The following is a 19,610-nucleotide window of genomic DNA, read 5'->3' as shown; positions in this document are numbered from 1 at the left end:
CCTGATCAATTGTTGAGATTCTTGCATATCTTTTTTTGTTTGTTTTCACTAATGGCACTCAAAATCAGTGATATCCTTATATGGCCTTTTTTCAAGTCATTAACATGCTAATTGATTGCATTCAATATCCAAGGCTCATATTTAAGAACAAATTGTTTTGATTAAGATTGGGAAAGGTGCTCTGAGTCTTTTTCCAAAACCTTTCATTAAGATTAACCTGTCAATAGTGATATGTTACCTTTGACTGTGATATAGAACACCATCTTATCATCCACAGCATCACAGGTGTATTTTCCAGAGTCTTCTAGCCCAGCATTTAGGACAACCAGTGAGTGGAAAGCTCCTTGTTTCTCACTGCAGTACCTTTCACAGTCAGTAATTAGCTGGTTATCTTTGTACCAGCTGACCGAGGCAGTGGCTCTTGAGAGTTCACAAACTAAAACGATGTCGTCTGACACCAAGAACTGCTTTTCTGTGTTTGCCTCAGTTTTTCCTAGAATTTTCACAGGCAATTCTGAAAACGAGCAAGAAAAGCAAGTTGTAAAGAGGACTCATCTTCAGAGCAGGACATCCTCGATATATTTTCTATCCCAAATTTCTGTTTAGAAACAAAATCATCTACGAATCTTCAGTGGAATATGCAAAAAAAAAAAAAAATGGTAGCACCACGTAAGATGCAACAGTTTTGCAAGCGAAGACTTCAAAGCAGCAACTTCAGTAGAATTCAGTGGGGAATCATACATTTATGGAGTGGTTATGATGCACAACCGTTTTGTCAGGGTAAATGTTACAGTTGTTAAATGTTGGATATTACTTTGGAATGAAACCTATTGTGTACAGTCATTTACCTTTGATCTTGACTTTAAAATCCATCACGTCATCCTTAGCATCACAGACATACTGTCCAGCATCTTCTGTTGTCAGCAAATGAATCGTTAATTGGCGCAGAACTCCATCCTCAAGGATTGTAATGTTTCTTGAGTCTTCAAGTTCTTCCCCATTCCTCTTCCAGGTGACTTCAGCATTTGATCTGGACACCTCACAGTCCAGCACCAAAGTCTCCCCAACAGTTTTTTCTACCATGCTTGCCATCTTCCTTGAACGCACAAAACGAACAGGAGGCTCTGTGAATAGAGGAAATTAGCATTAAAAAGTATTTGATGTAGAGATTAATTATACCAAAGACAATCATTCATAACAGCAGAGTCAGAGGGACTCCTTTCGTTGAAACATAGTTATTTTATTTGAATCAAAGTCTGTACCTGCTATGTTTACAAAGAACGTCATGGAGTCATCAGCAGTGTCGCACACATATTCGGCTGAATCTTTGACAGTCGTCTCGGGTATAATAAGCCTCCTATAAACACCGTCCACCTCTAGGATGAGATTTTCATTTTCCTCCACTTCCAACCCGTCTCGGTACCAGCGAACAGCAGCGTTGGGTCGTGAGATTTCACAGCTGAGTACCATCCTCTCAGATGTCTGCTGGCACAGCTCCATTTGAGACTGGCTCGGAGATACAATCCGCACTGGAGGTTCTGAAAAAAAAAGGCATCATAATGCAACCTTGTTATTGGTAATTTACTAATTTTTCTGAAGACTTTGCACTGCTGTCTCCGAGGTACACTACCGTTCAAAAGTTTGGGATCACCCAAACAATTTTGTGTTTTCCATGAAAAGTCACACTTATTCACCACCATATGTTGTGAAATGAATAGAAAATAGAGTCAAGACATTGACAAGGTTAGAAATAATGATTTGTATTTGAAATAAGATTTTTTTTACATCAAACTTTGCTTTCGTCAAAGAATCCTCCATTTGCAGCAATTACAGCATTGCAGACCTTTGGCATTCTAGCTGTTAATTTGTTGAGGTAATCTGGAGAAATTGCACCCCACGCTTCCAGAAGCAGCTCCCACAAGTTGGATTGGTTGGATGGGCACTTCTTTGAGCAGATTGAGTTTCTGGAGCATCACATTTGTGGGGTCAATTAAACGCTCAAAATGGCCAGAAAAAGAGAACTTTCATCTGAAACTCGACAGTCTATTCTTGTTCTTAGAAATGAAGGCTATTCCATGCGAGAAATTGCTAAGAAATTGAAGATTTCCTACACCGGTGTGTACTACTCCCTTCAGAGGACAGCACAAACAGGCTCTAACCAGAGTAGAAAAAGAAGTGGGAGGCCGCGTTGCACAACTGAGCAAGAAGATAAGTACATTAGAGTCTCTAGTTTGAGAAACAGACGCCTCACAGGTCCCCAACTGGCATCTTCATTAAATAGTACCTGTTAGAGCCTGTTTGTGCTGTCCTCTGAAGGGAGTAGTACACACCGGTGTAGGAAATCTTCAATTTCTTAGCAATTTCTCGCATGGAATAGCCTTCATTTCTAAGAACAAGAATAGACTGTCGAGTTTCAGATGAAAGTTCTCTTTTTCTGGCCATTTTGAGCGTTTAATTGACCCCACAAATGTGATGCTCCAGAAACTCAATCTGCTCAAAGAAGTGCCCATCCAACCAATCCAACTTGTGGGAGCTGCTTCTGGAAGCGTGGGGTGCAATTTCTCCAGATTACCTCAACAAATTAACAGCTAGAATGCCAAAGGTCTGCAATGCTGTAATTGCTGCAAATGGAGGATTCTTTGACGAAAGCAAAGTTTGATGTAAAAAAAATCTTATTTCAAATACAAATCATTATTTCTAACCTTGTCAATGTCTTGACTCTATTTTCTATTCATTTCACAACATATGGTGGTGAATAAGTGTGACTTTTCATGGAAAACACGAAATTGTTTGGGTGATCCCAAACTTTTGAACGGTAGTGTACATACAGTATTACTCCAAGTCATGGTCCGTTGTCACTAGTGTATGTTTTTCACAACAACAAAAAAAGGCGTAGCAAGAACTTGTTCAAATATTCAAATACCAAAATAACTACATTAAATAAATATAATTTGCTTGACACTGATATAAGCCGCATCACAGAACTATGATAGTACATATTCTAAGATTGGGTGGCGACACAGAGTTGTGAACCCCTCACTTTGATGATGTTAGTATCACGCTGTACCTATTGGATTACACAGTACCACAATGTCCATAGAAATTTACCTGTAATAGTAAGATGAAAGAATATTGAGTCATCAGCTGTATCACAGACATATTCTCCAGAATCTTCAACACCACTACAAAGAATCTTCAGCCTTCGATAAGGACCTTCAATTTTAAGCTTTATGTTTTCACTCTCCTGCAGCTTTTGACCATCCTTGTACCAGATGACAATACCATTTGGACGAGAAAGCTCACAGCTGAGAATGATTTCCTCAGGGACATGGCGGTCAAGATGGACATCCTCTTTGGGGTAGGCTATCGTCACCGGAGGTTCTTTGGAGAAAGAGGTCATGACATTGAAACATTATCAACAAAACTGCTTGAATTTCAAATGAAAAGTAAGGTAAGTTAAATGAATTGTGGCAAAATTGTTTGGTTGATGAGTTGAATTGTTGACTGTTAGCTCATGAATGACCATAAACATGTAAGAAAGTTCCTTCCAGGCATTTCATTGGCTACCTCGTATGTTAACCTTGAACATTAAAGTGCAGTCTCCAGTGCGACATGTGTATGTCCCTGTGTCTGACAGTTGAGCTGAATGGATTGTTAGAATTCTTGCCGTGCCATCTTCTTGCATTGTAATGTTGTGTCTTGGATGTATTTCAACTCCATCATTGTACCATTGGACAGCGGCATCAGCCCTTGACACGTCGCACGATAGAATAAGCTGGTCTTTTTCGACAACAGTTTTGAAAAGGTCCTCCTCTGGGATGTGGACAAACGTTACCGGCGGCGCTGTGGAAAACAGTACGAAAAATAAACAAGTGATTCGAGGAAAAAAAAAATCCATATTAAGCTGACAAGCATTTCCTGTAGGTCTACACGTTAGACATGCTGTTGTCAAAGTCTGGTGTTTGTCTAGGTGGCTTGGCTCTAGTTTTTGAGCATTATTCGCTGTTGAGGCAAAGTGAAATGGTTAATAAAAGCTGTGCACAGATGTAGTGTAATTAGATCTGTGGAAAAAAGTGAATGGTCATCATGCCTTCGATGGCCTTCCCAATTGTTAAACATTCAAATAAACAGCATCCAAGGGTTTGATGAAAACAAGACATTTAGGGGGGAAAAGAGCAATTAGGATGAATATGGTAGTTTCATGGGCAAAAATGTCTCCCTTGTCCATATTAGAGGAATGGATCGGCAGCTCCTAACAGCAAGGTAAAATGAAAATGTCTTAAGGATCAAAACTCTGATGAGAAAAATAATATTAGTATCACCTCAAAGTTTCCATCTATGGAAAAACTTTGCATGTCACCTTTCACCTCCACATAGAAAGCGTTGTTTTCTGAACCATCGTCAGTTTTACAACTGTACACCCCAGAGCATGAAGATGTTGTAGACTGGAGAACCCGTGTCCTCTCACTGCCCTTTGATTCGATTTTTATTCCAGATTCAGGCAGGAGCTTTATTCCATCCTTATACCAGAAGGTCTGGCTTGTAGAGTCTGAGATCTCACACTGTTGTATATTGGGGTCGCCTGCTTCAATGGACTTGCCCCTCTCAACCTCTGGAACAGCTGAGAACCAAACTGGGACTATAGATAGTTTGATTTATTTAAAAGTAACATATGGTATTCAAATTTGAAATGCTAACATTGACATGCCGCTACACTGTTACTGGTTTAGGTGAATTATGGATTGACAAGCAAAAGGCTGCGCAGTGCAGAATTAGTTGTGCTAAATTTAGCATAGTGCTCTCATTGCATTGAATTCCCTTTTATGAGTAGTTTTTCCTCTTAAGAGCTAAACACCAACATACTATATGCAGTTAACTGGAGGACAGCACCAGTGGTCTGAAATCTGTCTCAATTTTGCCATGGTAGCTGTCAAAGTCGTTTTTTTGTCATCATTCCCCCGCCATAACTGAAATACTGTATGTAGAAGCTATTTTGATCTCTGCTATAGAGTTGCACTGTTTCTGAAGATTCATTTCAAATACCTCAGTGAAGCATATAAAAAAAACATATTTAAACAACATACTGTTTTAAATGGGTTTCATCTCTTCTATAAAACAAAATGGAGCTTTAGTGAAAGTTCAGTCAGGAAGCCTATCTTTTGCATGCATATGCCTGTAGTTATATTTCTTATTATATCCTGCCATTCTCATCTCACAAGCATGCTCACTCATTTTCCCTTGCAGTCATTCTCTGGGAATGTTAATTAAGTTATCAGCTGATCACATCACCTGTTCTCATCTATCCACAGCACTGTGACACACCTGCATGGTTAGCCTACCATCTTGCTGTGTTTCTTTTAAATATGTTTCTCTCTCCACCTCTAAGGCATTTGTCGTGCTGTTATACGTGCCCCTCCACCTCCCCATCGCCGCCTAGTCCTCGCAGATCATAAGTTTCATCTCTTCATCAGCTTCATCAGCCTTACAGGGCAGCACGGTGGCCAGTGGTTAGCACTGTTGCCTCACAGCAAGAATGTCCTGGGTTCGAACCCCAGGCCATCTCAGGTCCTTTCTGTGTGGAGTTTACATGTTCTCTCCATGTCTGCGTGGGTTTCCCCCCACCATCAAAGACATGCATGTTAGGGTGAATAATCCTGTCTGTTCCCCTGACCAAGGAATAGCAAGAAGAACTAGAATATCTATCTATCTATCATTCCAGCAGAAGTTATCAGCCACTACCACCAGTGTCTGGACTCTATGGGGTGGGGGGTATGCTGCTGCTCAGAGCTGATGCCCCTCAATTAAAAAAATTCCCTGTTGAGTCTAAGTGCCAAGAATTTTCTTGACATGTATTCATTTCTGCTAAATCATCTGTTATAATAAATAAGTATCTTTAGTTAATTAATTTTCTCTCCTGATTGAAATCTCAGGCCCTGAATACAGCCTTTATGAAATCTCTCTCTATAGTTTGAGATGACTGTTCTAATGAATGCACTAACAATATAGGACCCTCACATCATTTCTGTCTTTAAATATATAAAATTCTCCTTTGCACATATCCAAATGTACTTTTAAATACAAATTACCAGTAAGTGACATTCTCTATTAGGTTCTGCTGTATCCACCAGAATTATAGAAAGTAAGTAAAGCAAGTAAATAGCTGCTAGTATACTGTAAACAAGCTTTGGAAATTGTTATTTCTCTGTTCAAATTACCAAGCACTCACTAAAAACAAGTTAGTGATTTTGACCATACTCAAAATACTTAGATCACCTGCAACATCCACCTTGAATTCTATACGGTCATCTGTAGCTTCACAGCTGTATAACCCAGAGTGTCTGGCTTCTGCTGATGGGATAACCACTGCCCTCAAATTTCCTTTTGATTCGATGGTAAGATCAATCTGTGGGAGGAGTTCAACCCCATCTTTGGACCAACCCACTTGGACAGTGGAGTCTGAAACCTCACATTCAAGCACAACTGGACAGCCTGCTTCAACAAGTTTGTTTCTTGCGACTTCAGGCAGTGCTGAAAACCTCATGGGATCAGCTAGGGGGAAGGGGAGTTGTAAGAGATTTGAAGAACACTGTTAAGAAGATGTCAAAGCATCATTCAGCGTGCAGCCAATATTGTGCACATGTGCAGCTCTTACAGGTTATTTTGCTTTGGCTATTTTAAAAACAAATTGGAAGCTCCAGGTTTTAGATACTTGGACTTATCGTTACAAAAACATAATGTGTCTTGAATAAAAGCCAGAGGGTTTGAAGTCTACCTATTGTAAAGTATTATACAGAGAAAATTTGGAAGTTTAAGAAGTATTCTTAGGCCAATGAGAAATGGTTTAAACATGACTTCTGTGTCACACATTGAAGATTGTTTAAAATGATGTACATGTACACACACACACACACACACACACACACACACACACACACACACACACACACACACACACACACTCCCATACAAAAATATCACCTTGGATCTCCACCTGGAATGTGACAACATCACCGGCAAGACAACAGCTGTAGAGGCCAGAGTCGGAGAGCTTAGCGGAATGAATTATTAGCTTCCTCAAGTTGCCGTCTCTTTTCATATCAAGACCAGTTTTTGAAAAAAGCTCCACCTCATCTTTAAACCAGGACACCTGGGCAATGGGATCTGACAGTTCACATTGGAGTATAATGGGAGAACCAACTGCAATGGACTTATAGCTTTCTGACACTGGGATTGGCATGATCTTCAACAATTGGCCTGGAGAGTATTAGGGTGAAGGGGAATGGAAGAATGAAGAATTGAACAAGAAGTCAAACAGTCAAAATTGCTTACTATGTCCAGTCAGGTATACCACTTTACCCTGAACATACAAAATTGTATTGCAAGGGTTAGTGGCGAGTCATGTGGTTTACTTTGGCTGCAGCATTGATGCTAAGCTTATAGATGCTAAGCTTATTGCATGTATAGTAGCAAGATAGTACAGGGTAAAAATAAATCACCTTTGATGTCCACTGTAAAAGTGATGGTTTCATCAGCTGTTGAACATTCATAGGTGCCACCACATGTTTTATCAGCTGAATGGATGAAGAGGGTTCTTGTTAGGCCATCGGACTGTATTTCTACATCTCTTTGTGATAGCAGTTTTGTCCCATTCTTGTACCAGCAGACATGAGCAGAAGGATCATGACAGAGTTCGCAACGAAGAACAATTGGGGAGCCTTCTTGAACGGACTTGTTCCTTTCTGTCTCTGGAAGCTCTGAGAACTTCACAGGTAGGGCTATGGGTTTCAGTGATTGCAGAAAGAATGTTTTTGTCATATTATAATTATGCAAATGAGCTTAATCAGCTAAAATCTATTCAACCTCAAGGTCAGTGCCAAAGAATTTCAAGACAAGAAATAAGGAACTAAAATCTACGCAATGCATCGAAGAAATTGCAACAGTCCCTCAGAGCAAAGCTGAATTGACAAAACAGTGTGACACATAAAATGGCTGACAAAGACAGGAGTGAAACAGAACAACAAAAGAGCAGTAAGGGCTTCTGAACTAAAAAGCGAGATACGAGCAGGTTATGAAGAAAGGCAGTCACTGCAGTTAAAAGAGCTGTGTTCAATGCACAATAATTAGTGTCCTTAAAAAGATTCGAGGAGTATCAAATGGAAGTCTACCTAATAAATTTGCATATTTCCATACATTGTGATGAGCAGCTAGATGTCCCATCTGTTTTAATGATGAATATCACTTTTGAGTTTAGATGTCATTTTGCTCAATATACCAAATTTAGAATGAATAATAGGAATAATATGTGGTCTCTTTTAGAGGTATAGCAGTATCAGTGTACCGTTTTCTTTCTCTGTAAGCTATATTATTGAGGCAAAAATAATGACTGTTTCAATATTCTTGCTTTTGATGTCTGCCCCCCCCTTTTTTTCCCCAATTCTACTTGGCCAATTACCCCACTCTTCCGAGCCATCCTGGTCGCTGCTCCACCCCCTCTTCCGATCTGGGGAGGGCTGCAGACTACCACATGCCTCCTCCGATACATGTGGAGTCGCCAGCCACTTCTTTTCACCTGGCAGTGAGGAGTTTCATCAGGGGGACATAGTGGGTGGGAGGATCACGCTATCCCCCCCCCCCCCGTTCACCCCAAACAGGCGCCCCGACCGACCAGAGGAGGCACCAGTGCAGCAACCAGGACACATACCCACATCCAGCTTCCCACCCACAGACACGGCCAATTATGTCTGTAGAGACGCCCGACCAAATCGGAGCTAACACAGGGATTCAAACCGGAGATTTCCATGTTGGTAGACAACGGAATAGCCCGCCATGCTACCCGGACGCCCGTGATATCTGTTTTAAGCACTTTTAGTTTAAGCGCTTAACCAAACTATTACATCAAGGCAAACCTTCCATCTCTAACCCTTGACAAAGGTTGGAGCATGAATTGAGGGAAGGAGAAAAGTGAACCATCTTCTGTTAGATGTTGAACCAAGCATGAATAAACCCACCAGCCGTCGGTTAGTTGCCAGTGCAAGACAGATTAGATACTGCAGAATATCTGAAGTTCACCTTTTACTTCCAAAGTGAATTGGATGTCATCATCCTTTGTCTCACAACGGTATATCCCAGAGTGGGAATCCTCTGCTGATCGCACAATTACACTCCTCAAACTCCCGTCTGATTGGATGTCTACTCCATCTTGAGGTATGAGCTTTATGGCGTCCTTGTACCAATGGACTTGGCCAGTGGGGTCTGAGAGCTCACACTGTAGGACAACAGGGCAGCCCGCCATGACCGTCTTTTTCTTTTCATCCTCAGACAGAGGTGAAAACTTCAGAGGTCGAGCTACAGGAATGTGAATATGAAGAATATAATTGGTTAATAAAACGTCCATTGTACTGTTTCTATCCCAACTGAAGCAAAGCATATATACTGTGTAAATTAAGTTTTGATATGTTTAGAAATACGGGAGCTGTCTCTTGGTACTTAATAACAACACAATATTACTTTACATTCTCCAAAAATGTTATAAAAGCACTTAAACTGAGCTAATGAAGATGACAGAATATTAGATTGAAGAAAGGCCAAAGTTTAATCTCATACTGAATCCTTGTGTAGGTTTCAGAAAATGCTGCCACCATATTAGTTTTCAATTTTAACATTTCTAGAGATTTTTGGAATCACGGCGTTTTTGTTATTATTATTGATGCAGAGGTTCCTGGTCTTGTCCATTCATTTTAGTTTATGATGAGGGAGCAAAGCCTTAAGTATTTGACACCCCCTGTGGCACTGACAGAACACGAACTCTCTACCGCATTATTATTATCTTCATGAATGTAAAATGTATATTTATATAACTTTTTATCACCTTTAACATCCACATGAAACTGGATTTCCTCATCGGTCGTCTTGCAGCTGTAAACACCTGCATGCGACTGCATTGCAGACTGGAAAGTCAGTGCTCTTATGGCACCTTCTGACTCCATGTCTTGCCCAATTGCTTCAAGTAGCTCTACTCCATCCTTGTACCAAGTAACTTGAGCTTTAGGATCTGATATTTCACAACGCAGCACTATGGGATCGCCAACTTCAACAGACTTGTTCCTCTCAGCCTCACAGGGTGTTGTAATTCTCACAGGCGGAGCTGGGAATGTTTGAGGTGATATCGAGAGAGAATTACATCACTGTTATTAAGTGGCAACATCAATTATCCCTTCAATAAGCAGAAGAGCAAAATCTCTCTACTGGGATTGGTCATGCCATTAAATTTCAACGGTTGAATTAATTGGGGCTAAGTGTCCTTAAAACAAATCTATCCTGATATGCATACATGTGATATTAGTGTTTGAACAGAAGGATTCTTTTTTGTGTTAGATTTCAGATAGCTATGCATTCAAGTTAGATGGTAGTGCTACCATATTAACTTTTCACTTCATTTTCGCTGTCTTTTAAAACACAAGCTCAAAATTCTCCATTATCTACATGAGAGAAATAATTCACATATTTTCTTTTTAGTTCGGACTAAATCAAGCAAGTAAATGTGCAAATTGTCAAAATGTCAAGGATTGCAATTAACAATCTCTTGCATTTACACAATTTACATTGTTCTCATCCATTTTCTTGTTTGATAATGCTAACCATTTAAATCACCTTCAACATCCACCTTATTTGCAATGACATCATCATTCCAGTAATTGTCACATGCCCTTGACAGATAGACCTCTTCTGATTGGACAGCAGACGTCTGCCTGGCCTGAGAGGGCCCTGATGTCTTGGAAGATGACATTTGCTCAGAGTTAATAGAGCGGTCTAATTGGTCTTCTGTTGCCTGATAAAACTCTTCCACTTGGGCCGTTTTTGCACATGAGGAGTGATGCAGCACCTCTGACTGTATCGGTTCCACTTGCCCTGCTGGATAGATGTTGTCTGATTGAACAGCAGCAGTCTGCAGCAAGTTATATAGCTCCCCTGATTGGACAGTTGCTGCATGCATTGTGTTATAAAACTCCTTTGACTGAAGGGTTGCTATCTGAGGGGAATTATAGCACATCCCTGACTGGACATCTGTAGTTTGCAAGGGGTTACAGAGCATCTCTGATTGGACAGTTTCAGTCTGTAAGGAGTAACATGGCTCCTCTAATTGGACAGCTATAGCCTGTAAGGAGCTACAGAGGTCCTCTGATTGGACTGTTGCAGTCTGCAAGGCATTATGGAGCTCCTCTGATTGGACAGTTGCAGCTTGTAAGGTGCTACAGAGCCCCTCTGATCTGATAGCTGTAGTCTCTAAGGAGCTGCAGAGCCCCTCTGATCTGATAGCTGTAGTCTGTAAGGAGCTGCAGAGCCCCTCTGATTGGATTGTTGCAGCCTGTAGAGAGATACATAGTTCGTCTGATTGGACACTGGCAGCATGTAAGGAGTTACAGAGCTCATCTGAATGGACAGTTGCTGTCTGTAGGGAGTTACATAACTCATCTGATTGGACAGTTGCTGTCTGTAGGGAGTTACATAACTCATCTGATTGGACAGTTACTGTCTGCAAGGGGTTACAGGGCTCCTCTGATTGGATGGTTACAGTCTGTAAGGAGTTACAGAGCTTGTCTGATTGGATAGTTGCTATCTGTATGGAGGTACAGAGCTCCTCTGATTGAAGAGTGGCAGTTTGTAGGGAGCTACTGAGTTCCTCTGATTGCACAGTTGCAGTTTGCGTAGATGTACATAACCCCCCTGATTGAACACTTGCTGACTGTAGGGAGTTGTCCATCTCTTTAGATGGGACTATTGCACATCGTACATTGTCATCAAGTTCTTCCATTTGTGCCTCTGTAGGATGATGTGTAGAATGATGGTACTCGCCAGACTGGACTGTTGTTGGTTGTGTAGAGTCATAGCCCTCAGCAGAGAGGACAGCAGCCATTTGTTGAAATTTGGAGTGCTCTTCTGAATGTACAGCTGTAGTCTGTTCAGTGCTGCATTGATATGTAGATTGAAGAGTTGGCATTTGCCTGGAATGTTCTTTACACATCTGAGACCCATTGCTGCTGGAGATCTCATAATTTGGTTCCGAGGACATGCAGTCATCTTTAATTGGGTGAGCCTCTTCAATGGATTCACTCTGCTTAATCTCTTGATCAGGTGAGCGCCTTGGAGATGTAGCTATAGGCATTGTGATGTACACAAAGAAAGGTTTTCAATGGTTGTTTGCCTCAATAGTTCTTCTCAAAATAGCACTGCACATCATTGTGTGTTAGCATGAAGGAGTTATGGGATAATCCATTGCAAAGACAAATACTTAAGAAGGGCGACCAGGCTTGGTCTGACATTGAGAACAATCATTCCTATTTTACCATGATAGTAGACCCCCAGTACTATAATAATATAGATATGTGCTCTAACCCCTTATTAATTTCTTTGTAAAATGTCTGTAAAGTTCATTAATTTTATCCTTTTTGATAAGAGTTCATTGTCATTGCAACGGGGAGAAATTCAGGACAGCAAAGTGAATGAGGATCTGGTGATGAACAAGACTTAAGATGGGCTTGAAGAGTTCAAAGCTGCTTGTTACAAGCATACAAAGATGGCTGTTAAGATGAAGAATGAGATACATACACAACATATATGTTAGTATAAATAGCAACTGCTTATTAAACACCCAGATGTTTGATTAAAAGCCAAAATGACGAGATCAGGGATGACAAGATGACTAAAAGCATTTTGAAAAATCAAAAAATAGATGATTTGTTGTTGCCTCAGGGGACTGAACTATCAATGAAATACACCACTAAAGTTAGTGGCATGTATGTGCATGGTTAAAATGGATGATTCTATTGTTGAAAAACTATTGTATCACCTTTGACATCCACAGTGCACTGGGCAGACACATCATCTATCTCCCCACTCTGATCACCAGAGTGGCATTGTTCTGCTGTTTGGACAAAGCCAGAGGGAAAAGAAAATGAGCTGGGTGATAGCTTCAGGTGCGGAGTTAAAAGCTTTTGACTTATTCATAATGTAGCACAAATGGTGTGTGTGGAACACCACCTTTCACGTCCACATTAAACTGTATATCGGCAGTTTTTTCACAGCCAAACCTCCCATCACAGGGTAGGCCATCTGATTGGTGGAGCAAAGTCCGTCTGCTGCTCTCTGATTCGCTCTCAGGTTCCCTTTGTGGGTAGATCTGGGTTCCATCTTTGTACCAACAGGCTTTGGCAACCGGATCTGAAATTTCAAACTGCCGAACAATCGGGCTGCATGCCTGTATGGACTTGGTCTTCTCAACATCAGGACCAAGAGAATATGACACAGGTGGAGCTACGGGTGATCATGGGGGGGGATTTTAGCGAAAGTTATTGTGAATACTTCAAATAAATTATGTCACAATATTAGCTCCATACAATAAAACAGGTAAGAGGCCATTCCACAAGCTATGAAAAGAGAGTTAGTGACCACTGAAAAAAGAAACACATGAGACAACAACAACAAAAAAATCACCTTGATTTTGAACAATTAACTGGGCAACATCATCTGCTGTTGCACAATAGTATGCCCCAGTGCTGGAGGGGTGAGTTGGTTGAATAACAAGGGTCTTCTTGAGGCCTCCCATCTCCATGTCCCGCTCACTTTTGGAGTCAAGATCCTCCTCCTTCTGCCAAGACACCTGGACAGCAGGCTCTGAGATTTCACAGGCCAGTTCAACGGGGCAGTTTGGTTCAAGCAACTGGCTGTTCTCCACCTTTGGTGAGGCTGACAATCGCAATGGTGGAGCTAAAGACGAGTATTCATATTAAAATCTTGGACTCTACAATGGAAAACTACACTTTGATTAAGAGAGGAGCTGTAGCTACAGCGTCCCTGAATGGACTATTCTGTAATTTCTCAGACCAGCTTCAATAAGGTAAACTCATACATCAATGTTACACATTGCAAATTAAGTATTCCAGGGTTTGAGAGACACATGCATCTTCACACACACACAAAAAAAAACCTTCTTAACACAGATAGATAGATATGCATTCTGAAAACGTTAGTTGTTTCTAGTTTACAGAAAGCTCTATGGATTACTTGGTGTAAAATTTAATTTAAAAAAAAATCACCTTTTATATCCACATTGAACTGGGTAGTGTCATCAGAGGCCTCACAGCTGTACAGCCCTGAGTGCGAGCACTCAGCTGACAGGACAATGAGTCTCCTCAAGCTGCCTTCAGAACAAATATCCAATCCATTCTGAGGGAAGAGCTTTACCCCTTCTTTGTACCAACAGACCTGAGCAGAAGGGTCTGTAACCTCACATTCCAGTTCAAGGGGGCTGCCCGCTTCAAGTGACGTGGTTTTCTTAACGTCAAAGATAGCTGAGAAATTCACTGGTGTCACTACAGTAGCAACAGGAATTCAGGACAGACTAAATCAAGGCTGTAGAAATGGACACCTTGCAAAAACTGTCCTCATAGCTAGAATTGCTCTGTAAGATGAAAATGGCTTTGGAGACTTTCAAGTACCTTCAAAGATGGCCACAGCAATCAGAAATAATTCCATCACTGATAGTTATAATTTAACGTGCTATTTTTTTCATCTTTGCTCACAAGGCATTCTCTTAATAAACAGAGAAAGCAGGGTTTATTAGTGGCTTTAGGAAAGAGGCGACAGGGAGGGTGGATTACATTATTAATGCACAAGTTGAAAAGTGTAAAATCACCTTTGATCTCCACTTGAAACTCCATGGTATCATCCTCTGTGGTGCAACTGTACACACCAGAATGGGACAGCTCTGCAGACTGGATAACTAAGGTTCTTGTGTTTTCTTCAGAATGGATTTCTACTTCAGAGTTCGAAAAGAGCTCCTTTCCACCCTTATACCAGCAAACCTTGGCCTCGGGGTCCGAGACCACACACTGTAGCACAACAGGGCAACCTGCTTCGATGGACTTGATCCTCATTTCCTCTGGAATTGATGAGAACTTCACAGGTGGGGCTATGGATATGTTTACATGTTTGTCTTAGATCAACTTTTACTCAATCTTACAAACCAATCTTTAAGATTAATCATGAAATAAATGTATTCAATTCAAGAGCCATTCCATTGACATAAACTATCATGCTCTATTCTCTAATGAACAAAAGGTGGCAATAACTCTGCATTGTTAATTAGCAGGAAGAGGAAGAGCGGAGGACAACATACAAGAGTATCATCACCATTAGTAGCATTGCTGAGAAGCTTGTTAATTTTTCATATTGCTCAAGGTAAAATTTCAAGTCACCTTTGACGTCCACATTGAATGTGATGGCGTCACCTTTTGTCTTGCAACTGTATAACCCAGAGTGGAAAAGTTCTGCAGGCTGGACAATCAATGTCCTTGTCAAGTCGTCTGTTACAATATCTAATCCAATTTGAGGAAGGAGCTTCGATCCATCCTTGTACCAGTGCACCTGTGCAGAGGGATCTGAAAGCTCACACTGTAGAATAATGGGACACCCTACATGGATGGTCTTGTTCCTCTCAGTGTCTGGGATTGCTGAGAACCTCACAGGTGGAGCTATGAAGGTTTGGATATTGTGTTGTTTTATGAGTCATTTATAGTTTGTTTTGATATGTCACACTTTTAAAGGCAAGATTAAATACACATTTGTGTGATAAAAATCACCATAGCAATAAAAAGGTAAAAAGAAGGTGTGTTAGTTACCATTACAGAAAATTACTACACTTGTTCAAGAAGCACCTGCCACTCACCCTCTACTTCCACATTGAATCTGATGACATCATCAATGGCATCACAGCAATACACTCCCGAGTGTGAGAACTCTGCTGATTGGATGACGATTCTTCTCATGGTGCCCTCTGATTGGATATGAAGGCCCTCACTGGTTTGTAATTCCACCCCGTTCTTGTACCAGTTCACTGGAGCTGCAGGATCTGATAGCTCACAGTAGAGCACGATGGGGTTCCCAACTTCTACAAATTTATTACGATCCATTTCTGACAGTGAAGAAAACTTCACAAGAGGAGCTGTAAATTTTGGAGAAAAATGAGGATTTTTTTTTAACTCCACTGATTACGTTATGTCATATGGAGTGATAACAATAGGTTTGAATTAGTGTTAAATTGTACAATCACACATGCGCCATGCAACTTTTTTACAGTGCACTTTTTACTGTATGTAAGACAATTTGCCGATTTGTAGCAGTTTGATACCTAGGGCTCCCATGAAGAAAAACAGAAAAAAAAACCCAATTATGCATCTCACAGTATACTTATCAAAGTAACAGAAGGACATGAGTTGCCTTAACTAATTTTGGAATTACAGAAACTGGCCAATACCTACCTTGAATGTATAATGCTGCAGAATCCCGAATGCCATAGGCAATGAATGTAATCTCAGCTCCATTGTCGGTGTCTTGCACCCCTCGAATGCGAAGAGACTGGTGCGTTCTTGTCCGTCGCATGGAGTAATGCTCGTCCTCCTGGAGCTGAGTACCATTTAAGAACCATGTCCCAATAACTGAAGCAGAAAGTTCAATAGAGAAGATGGCGTCTTGCCCCTCTGGCACCAAGGCATCCTGTAAGGGGGTCTGTATTCTGGCCACTGGGACTGAAAGAGATTTCAAAGCAGTTTTGTTGCTATACAGCGCTCTTCATCCTTCTTAAACAATTGAATGATTGAATGAATTTCAAGGAATAAAATGCAAAATACTGGAAAACAAGTATCAAGAGGACAATAACATTGCTTTGTGGCATCATTAGGAATCAGTTGGGATGATGACACTTGACTTACCTAAATGAACTGCTTTTGGGAATTCAACATTGTTGCTCTTGCCATATTTGTTCACACTGCAAATGCGAAAGCGGTAATCAGCCTCACATGGTACACTGTCCCCAAGGATCTCCACAGAGGTGGCAGAATCAGTGGTCAGGCACTGTAGCCACTCCTGTGAGCCAGTGCCCACCTCCTGTCTCTCCAACACATATCCAGAGGGTGGATTTTTTCGTGTGTCCTGAGCAGGAACCCAGGAAAGTAGAGCAGCATTGGCACGCTCAGTGTTGATCTGCACACCCACTGGACAACTGGGAGGACAATGTCTGGCCGCTGAAGCAAAAAGGGAAAATGATCATGCTTCTAGCTGTTTGTGTTCATTGTTTCTTTTAGGAAAAAAAATATTGATGGTTCATTTTCAAAAGTAACCAAACAAATGACTAAATGTCATAGTCAAACATTGCCTTTAAAACAAGATGTCTTAAAAACAAGATGCGGACTCTACCTTTCACCCTTAACTGAGAGGAAGTCTTGGATCTGCCTACGAAGAAGGTCACAAGTCCAGAGTCTTGGGGCATTGTGTTGACAAAAACCAGGATGTGAGTCCGGCCAAAAGATTTTAGAATTGTTTGGTGGGTTTCGCGCAGTTCTATGCCATCTTTATACCAGTGTATGTCCATTTCCTCTTCTTCCACTTCCACACAAAAAGCAGCATTTTCTCCTTCTAAGACGTCAACTTTTCTTGGTAGCTTACGCACAATTGTTCCTGCAAGAAGACATGTTGGAAAGGACAAAGGCCACCAAGTGAATTCTAAAGCACATTCTTGACAGTCCACGAAATAATATTTCTCAGTGAATGATGAGGGGAACAGGGAGAGACCTCTGCAGTTATTCAGTTGGACAGCTGCACAATAATGGTTGAATAGGTAAAAGAATGACCAACAGCCACTCAAACATATTGGAAAAAGCAACATTTGTAGCAAAATAGTACTGTGAAATGGATGAAGAAAATCATGGAAAAGGACTAGTTCTTTTTTCTTTTTTTTAATTGTCCCCCTTTTTATCCCCAGTTGTATCCAGCCAATCACCCCACTCTTCCGGGCCATCCCGGTCACTGCTCCACTCCCTCTGCCGATCTGGGGAGGACTGCAGACTACCACATGCCTCCTCCGATACACATGGAGTCGCCAGCCGCTGCTTTTCACCCGACAGTGAGGAGTTTTGCCAGGAGGACATAGCACGTGGGAGAATCACGCTCATTATCTAGAAGGCAGTATTTTGGATGGGCCCACTAACTTGCAACTGCTCATCACCTCAGATACCAGTGGCAACCAAGGGAGTAGATATCCACACAATATCTAATCAGTAGAATCAGTAGAAGCTGTTAATCTTCCGTTTAATGTCTTTCAATGTTCCTTTGCATCACAAACTTTTGTAAACATTCAAGACTCTTGCCACACAGGCAGGCTGAAGAAATGTGTTTTTCAGAACAGATTTTAGAGAGCTTCGTACATTTCAACACATAGACAACATGCAAACAATAAAGAAAGACAGATGCACTGTGGTCCCTTTACCTTATGAGACTGCTTATAGCCTATGTGCTCCATTATGATGTAAATAGTATGTCTTCACAAATGTCACTAGGATAGATTCCTCAATTTAGCAAAGAAAATGTTTTTTTTGTGACTGTGGCTTACCTCTCACAGCTACCTCTGCAATGCTTCTCCCTCCATCAGGCATCTCACATAGGTAAATCCCATCGTCATCGACGTCAATGTCACGGATAGTTAGTCGCCGTTTGGTTCCCCACTCTTCCATCCCATATTTGGCCCCTGGCTGCAGTCGTCGGTCCTCCAGATACCACGTGATGGGAACTGAGTCTTCTGGAACCTCACACTCAAGAACAGCCAAGTCCCGTTCCCATACCTCTAGATCAATGAGAGGCTGCTTGAACCGCACAGGCGGCTCTGGTATTAAGGGAGGGGAAAAACACCAGTATGATTAAACCATGATTAATTTTAGGGCAGGAGGAGTACAACTCCAGGACACCTTTTGAAGTCAATTTTGCAAAGCTAGTTTTAGAGGAAAATAATGTATTTAGTTAAAGTTAAAGAAATAAAATAAGAATAAAACATAAAATAATAATAAAATAAGGTAAGGATTTTTTTTTACGTTGTCATAATATTTGTTTACGTGGTCAAGCCAAGTACTGATTCAGCATTCTTTTGCATTCTTCCAGCAAACTTCTCTAGAACAGGATTTAGTGTAATGTTAATTACCACCTCAGTATATAAGAATATATTTACTTTAAATGTACTGTAACTTTACTTTCCTCTGGTATATGTGCTCCCTACTACCATGTTAACTCTGTCTCCGTCTCTCTCTCTCTCTCTCATAAACTAAGTTAACATAAGCTAAGTCAACTTTTGAGGATGTGATTCTAGAATACAGAAGAAATATTATTTTAGAACAGCAACACGAAATAGCGGTTAAATCATATCTTTTACATGACTAGCCATATCGAATAGTGGCACATTTCTCCACAGCAGTCGCTAAATGTTGAACGTAGTTAACAAACATTCTGCATCTACAACATTGGCCCGGAGCTGCACTATAATCTGCAAATTGAAATCAATTTGGTGGCAAATAGCAGTGAAGCAAACAAGATATGCAAATGAGAGGCGAGCAGTTCATTTAGTTGAGGAATGAAAAGATCATTAACACATTGAAGTGTCAGATAGGAAATAAACTGTTTGTAATTGACACCGTCAGACTGTACCAGACAGTTGTAAACAAAAGAGTGTGGACTGTATTTAGTAGCTTGAGTGTTCAGCTCCCTGTTTCCTTATCTTACTAATGAACTGA

General features: G+C 40.9%; 1 protein-coding gene across 1 annotated transcript in view; it reads right to left on the bottom strand.

Moving 5' to 3' along the window:
- The window catches only part of obsl1b (obscurin like cytoskeletal adaptor 1b), a 51,275-nt gene that overhangs the window by 29,838 nt on the left and 1,827 nt on the right, over positions 1 to 19,610 (bottom strand). The window contains exons 2-11 of the mRNA XM_056288868.1: positions 18,443 to 18,712; positions 17,251 to 17,511; positions 16,767 to 17,078; positions 16,317 to 16,583; positions 15,725 to 16,000; positions 3,568 to 3,843; positions 3,109 to 3,381; positions 1,263 to 1,538; positions 849 to 1,124; positions 239 to 514 (exon numbers count right to left, since the gene is read on the bottom strand). Of these exons, the coding sequence (XP_056144843.1) occupies positions 239 to 514; positions 849 to 1,124; positions 1,263 to 1,538; positions 3,109 to 3,381; positions 3,568 to 3,843; positions 15,725 to 16,000; positions 16,317 to 16,583; positions 16,767 to 17,078; positions 17,251 to 17,511; positions 18,443 to 18,712 (2,763 nt within the window). The remainder of the gene's footprint in view (positions 1 to 238; positions 515 to 848; positions 1,125 to 1,262; positions 1,539 to 3,108; positions 3,382 to 3,567; positions 3,844 to 15,724; positions 16,001 to 16,316; positions 16,584 to 16,766; positions 17,079 to 17,250; positions 17,512 to 18,442; positions 18,713 to 19,610) is intronic.

The sequence above is a fragment of the Lampris incognitus genome, chromosome 11, assembly GCF_029633865.1.
Source record: "Lampris incognitus isolate fLamInc1 chromosome 11, fLamInc1.hap2, whole genome shotgun sequence".
Taxonomy (NCBI): domain Eukaryota; kingdom Metazoa; phylum Chordata; class Actinopteri; order Lampriformes; family Lampridae; genus Lampris; species Lampris incognitus.
The sequence above is the reverse complement of the archived record's forward strand: the minus strand, read 5'-3'. Positions and strand labels throughout refer to the sequence as shown.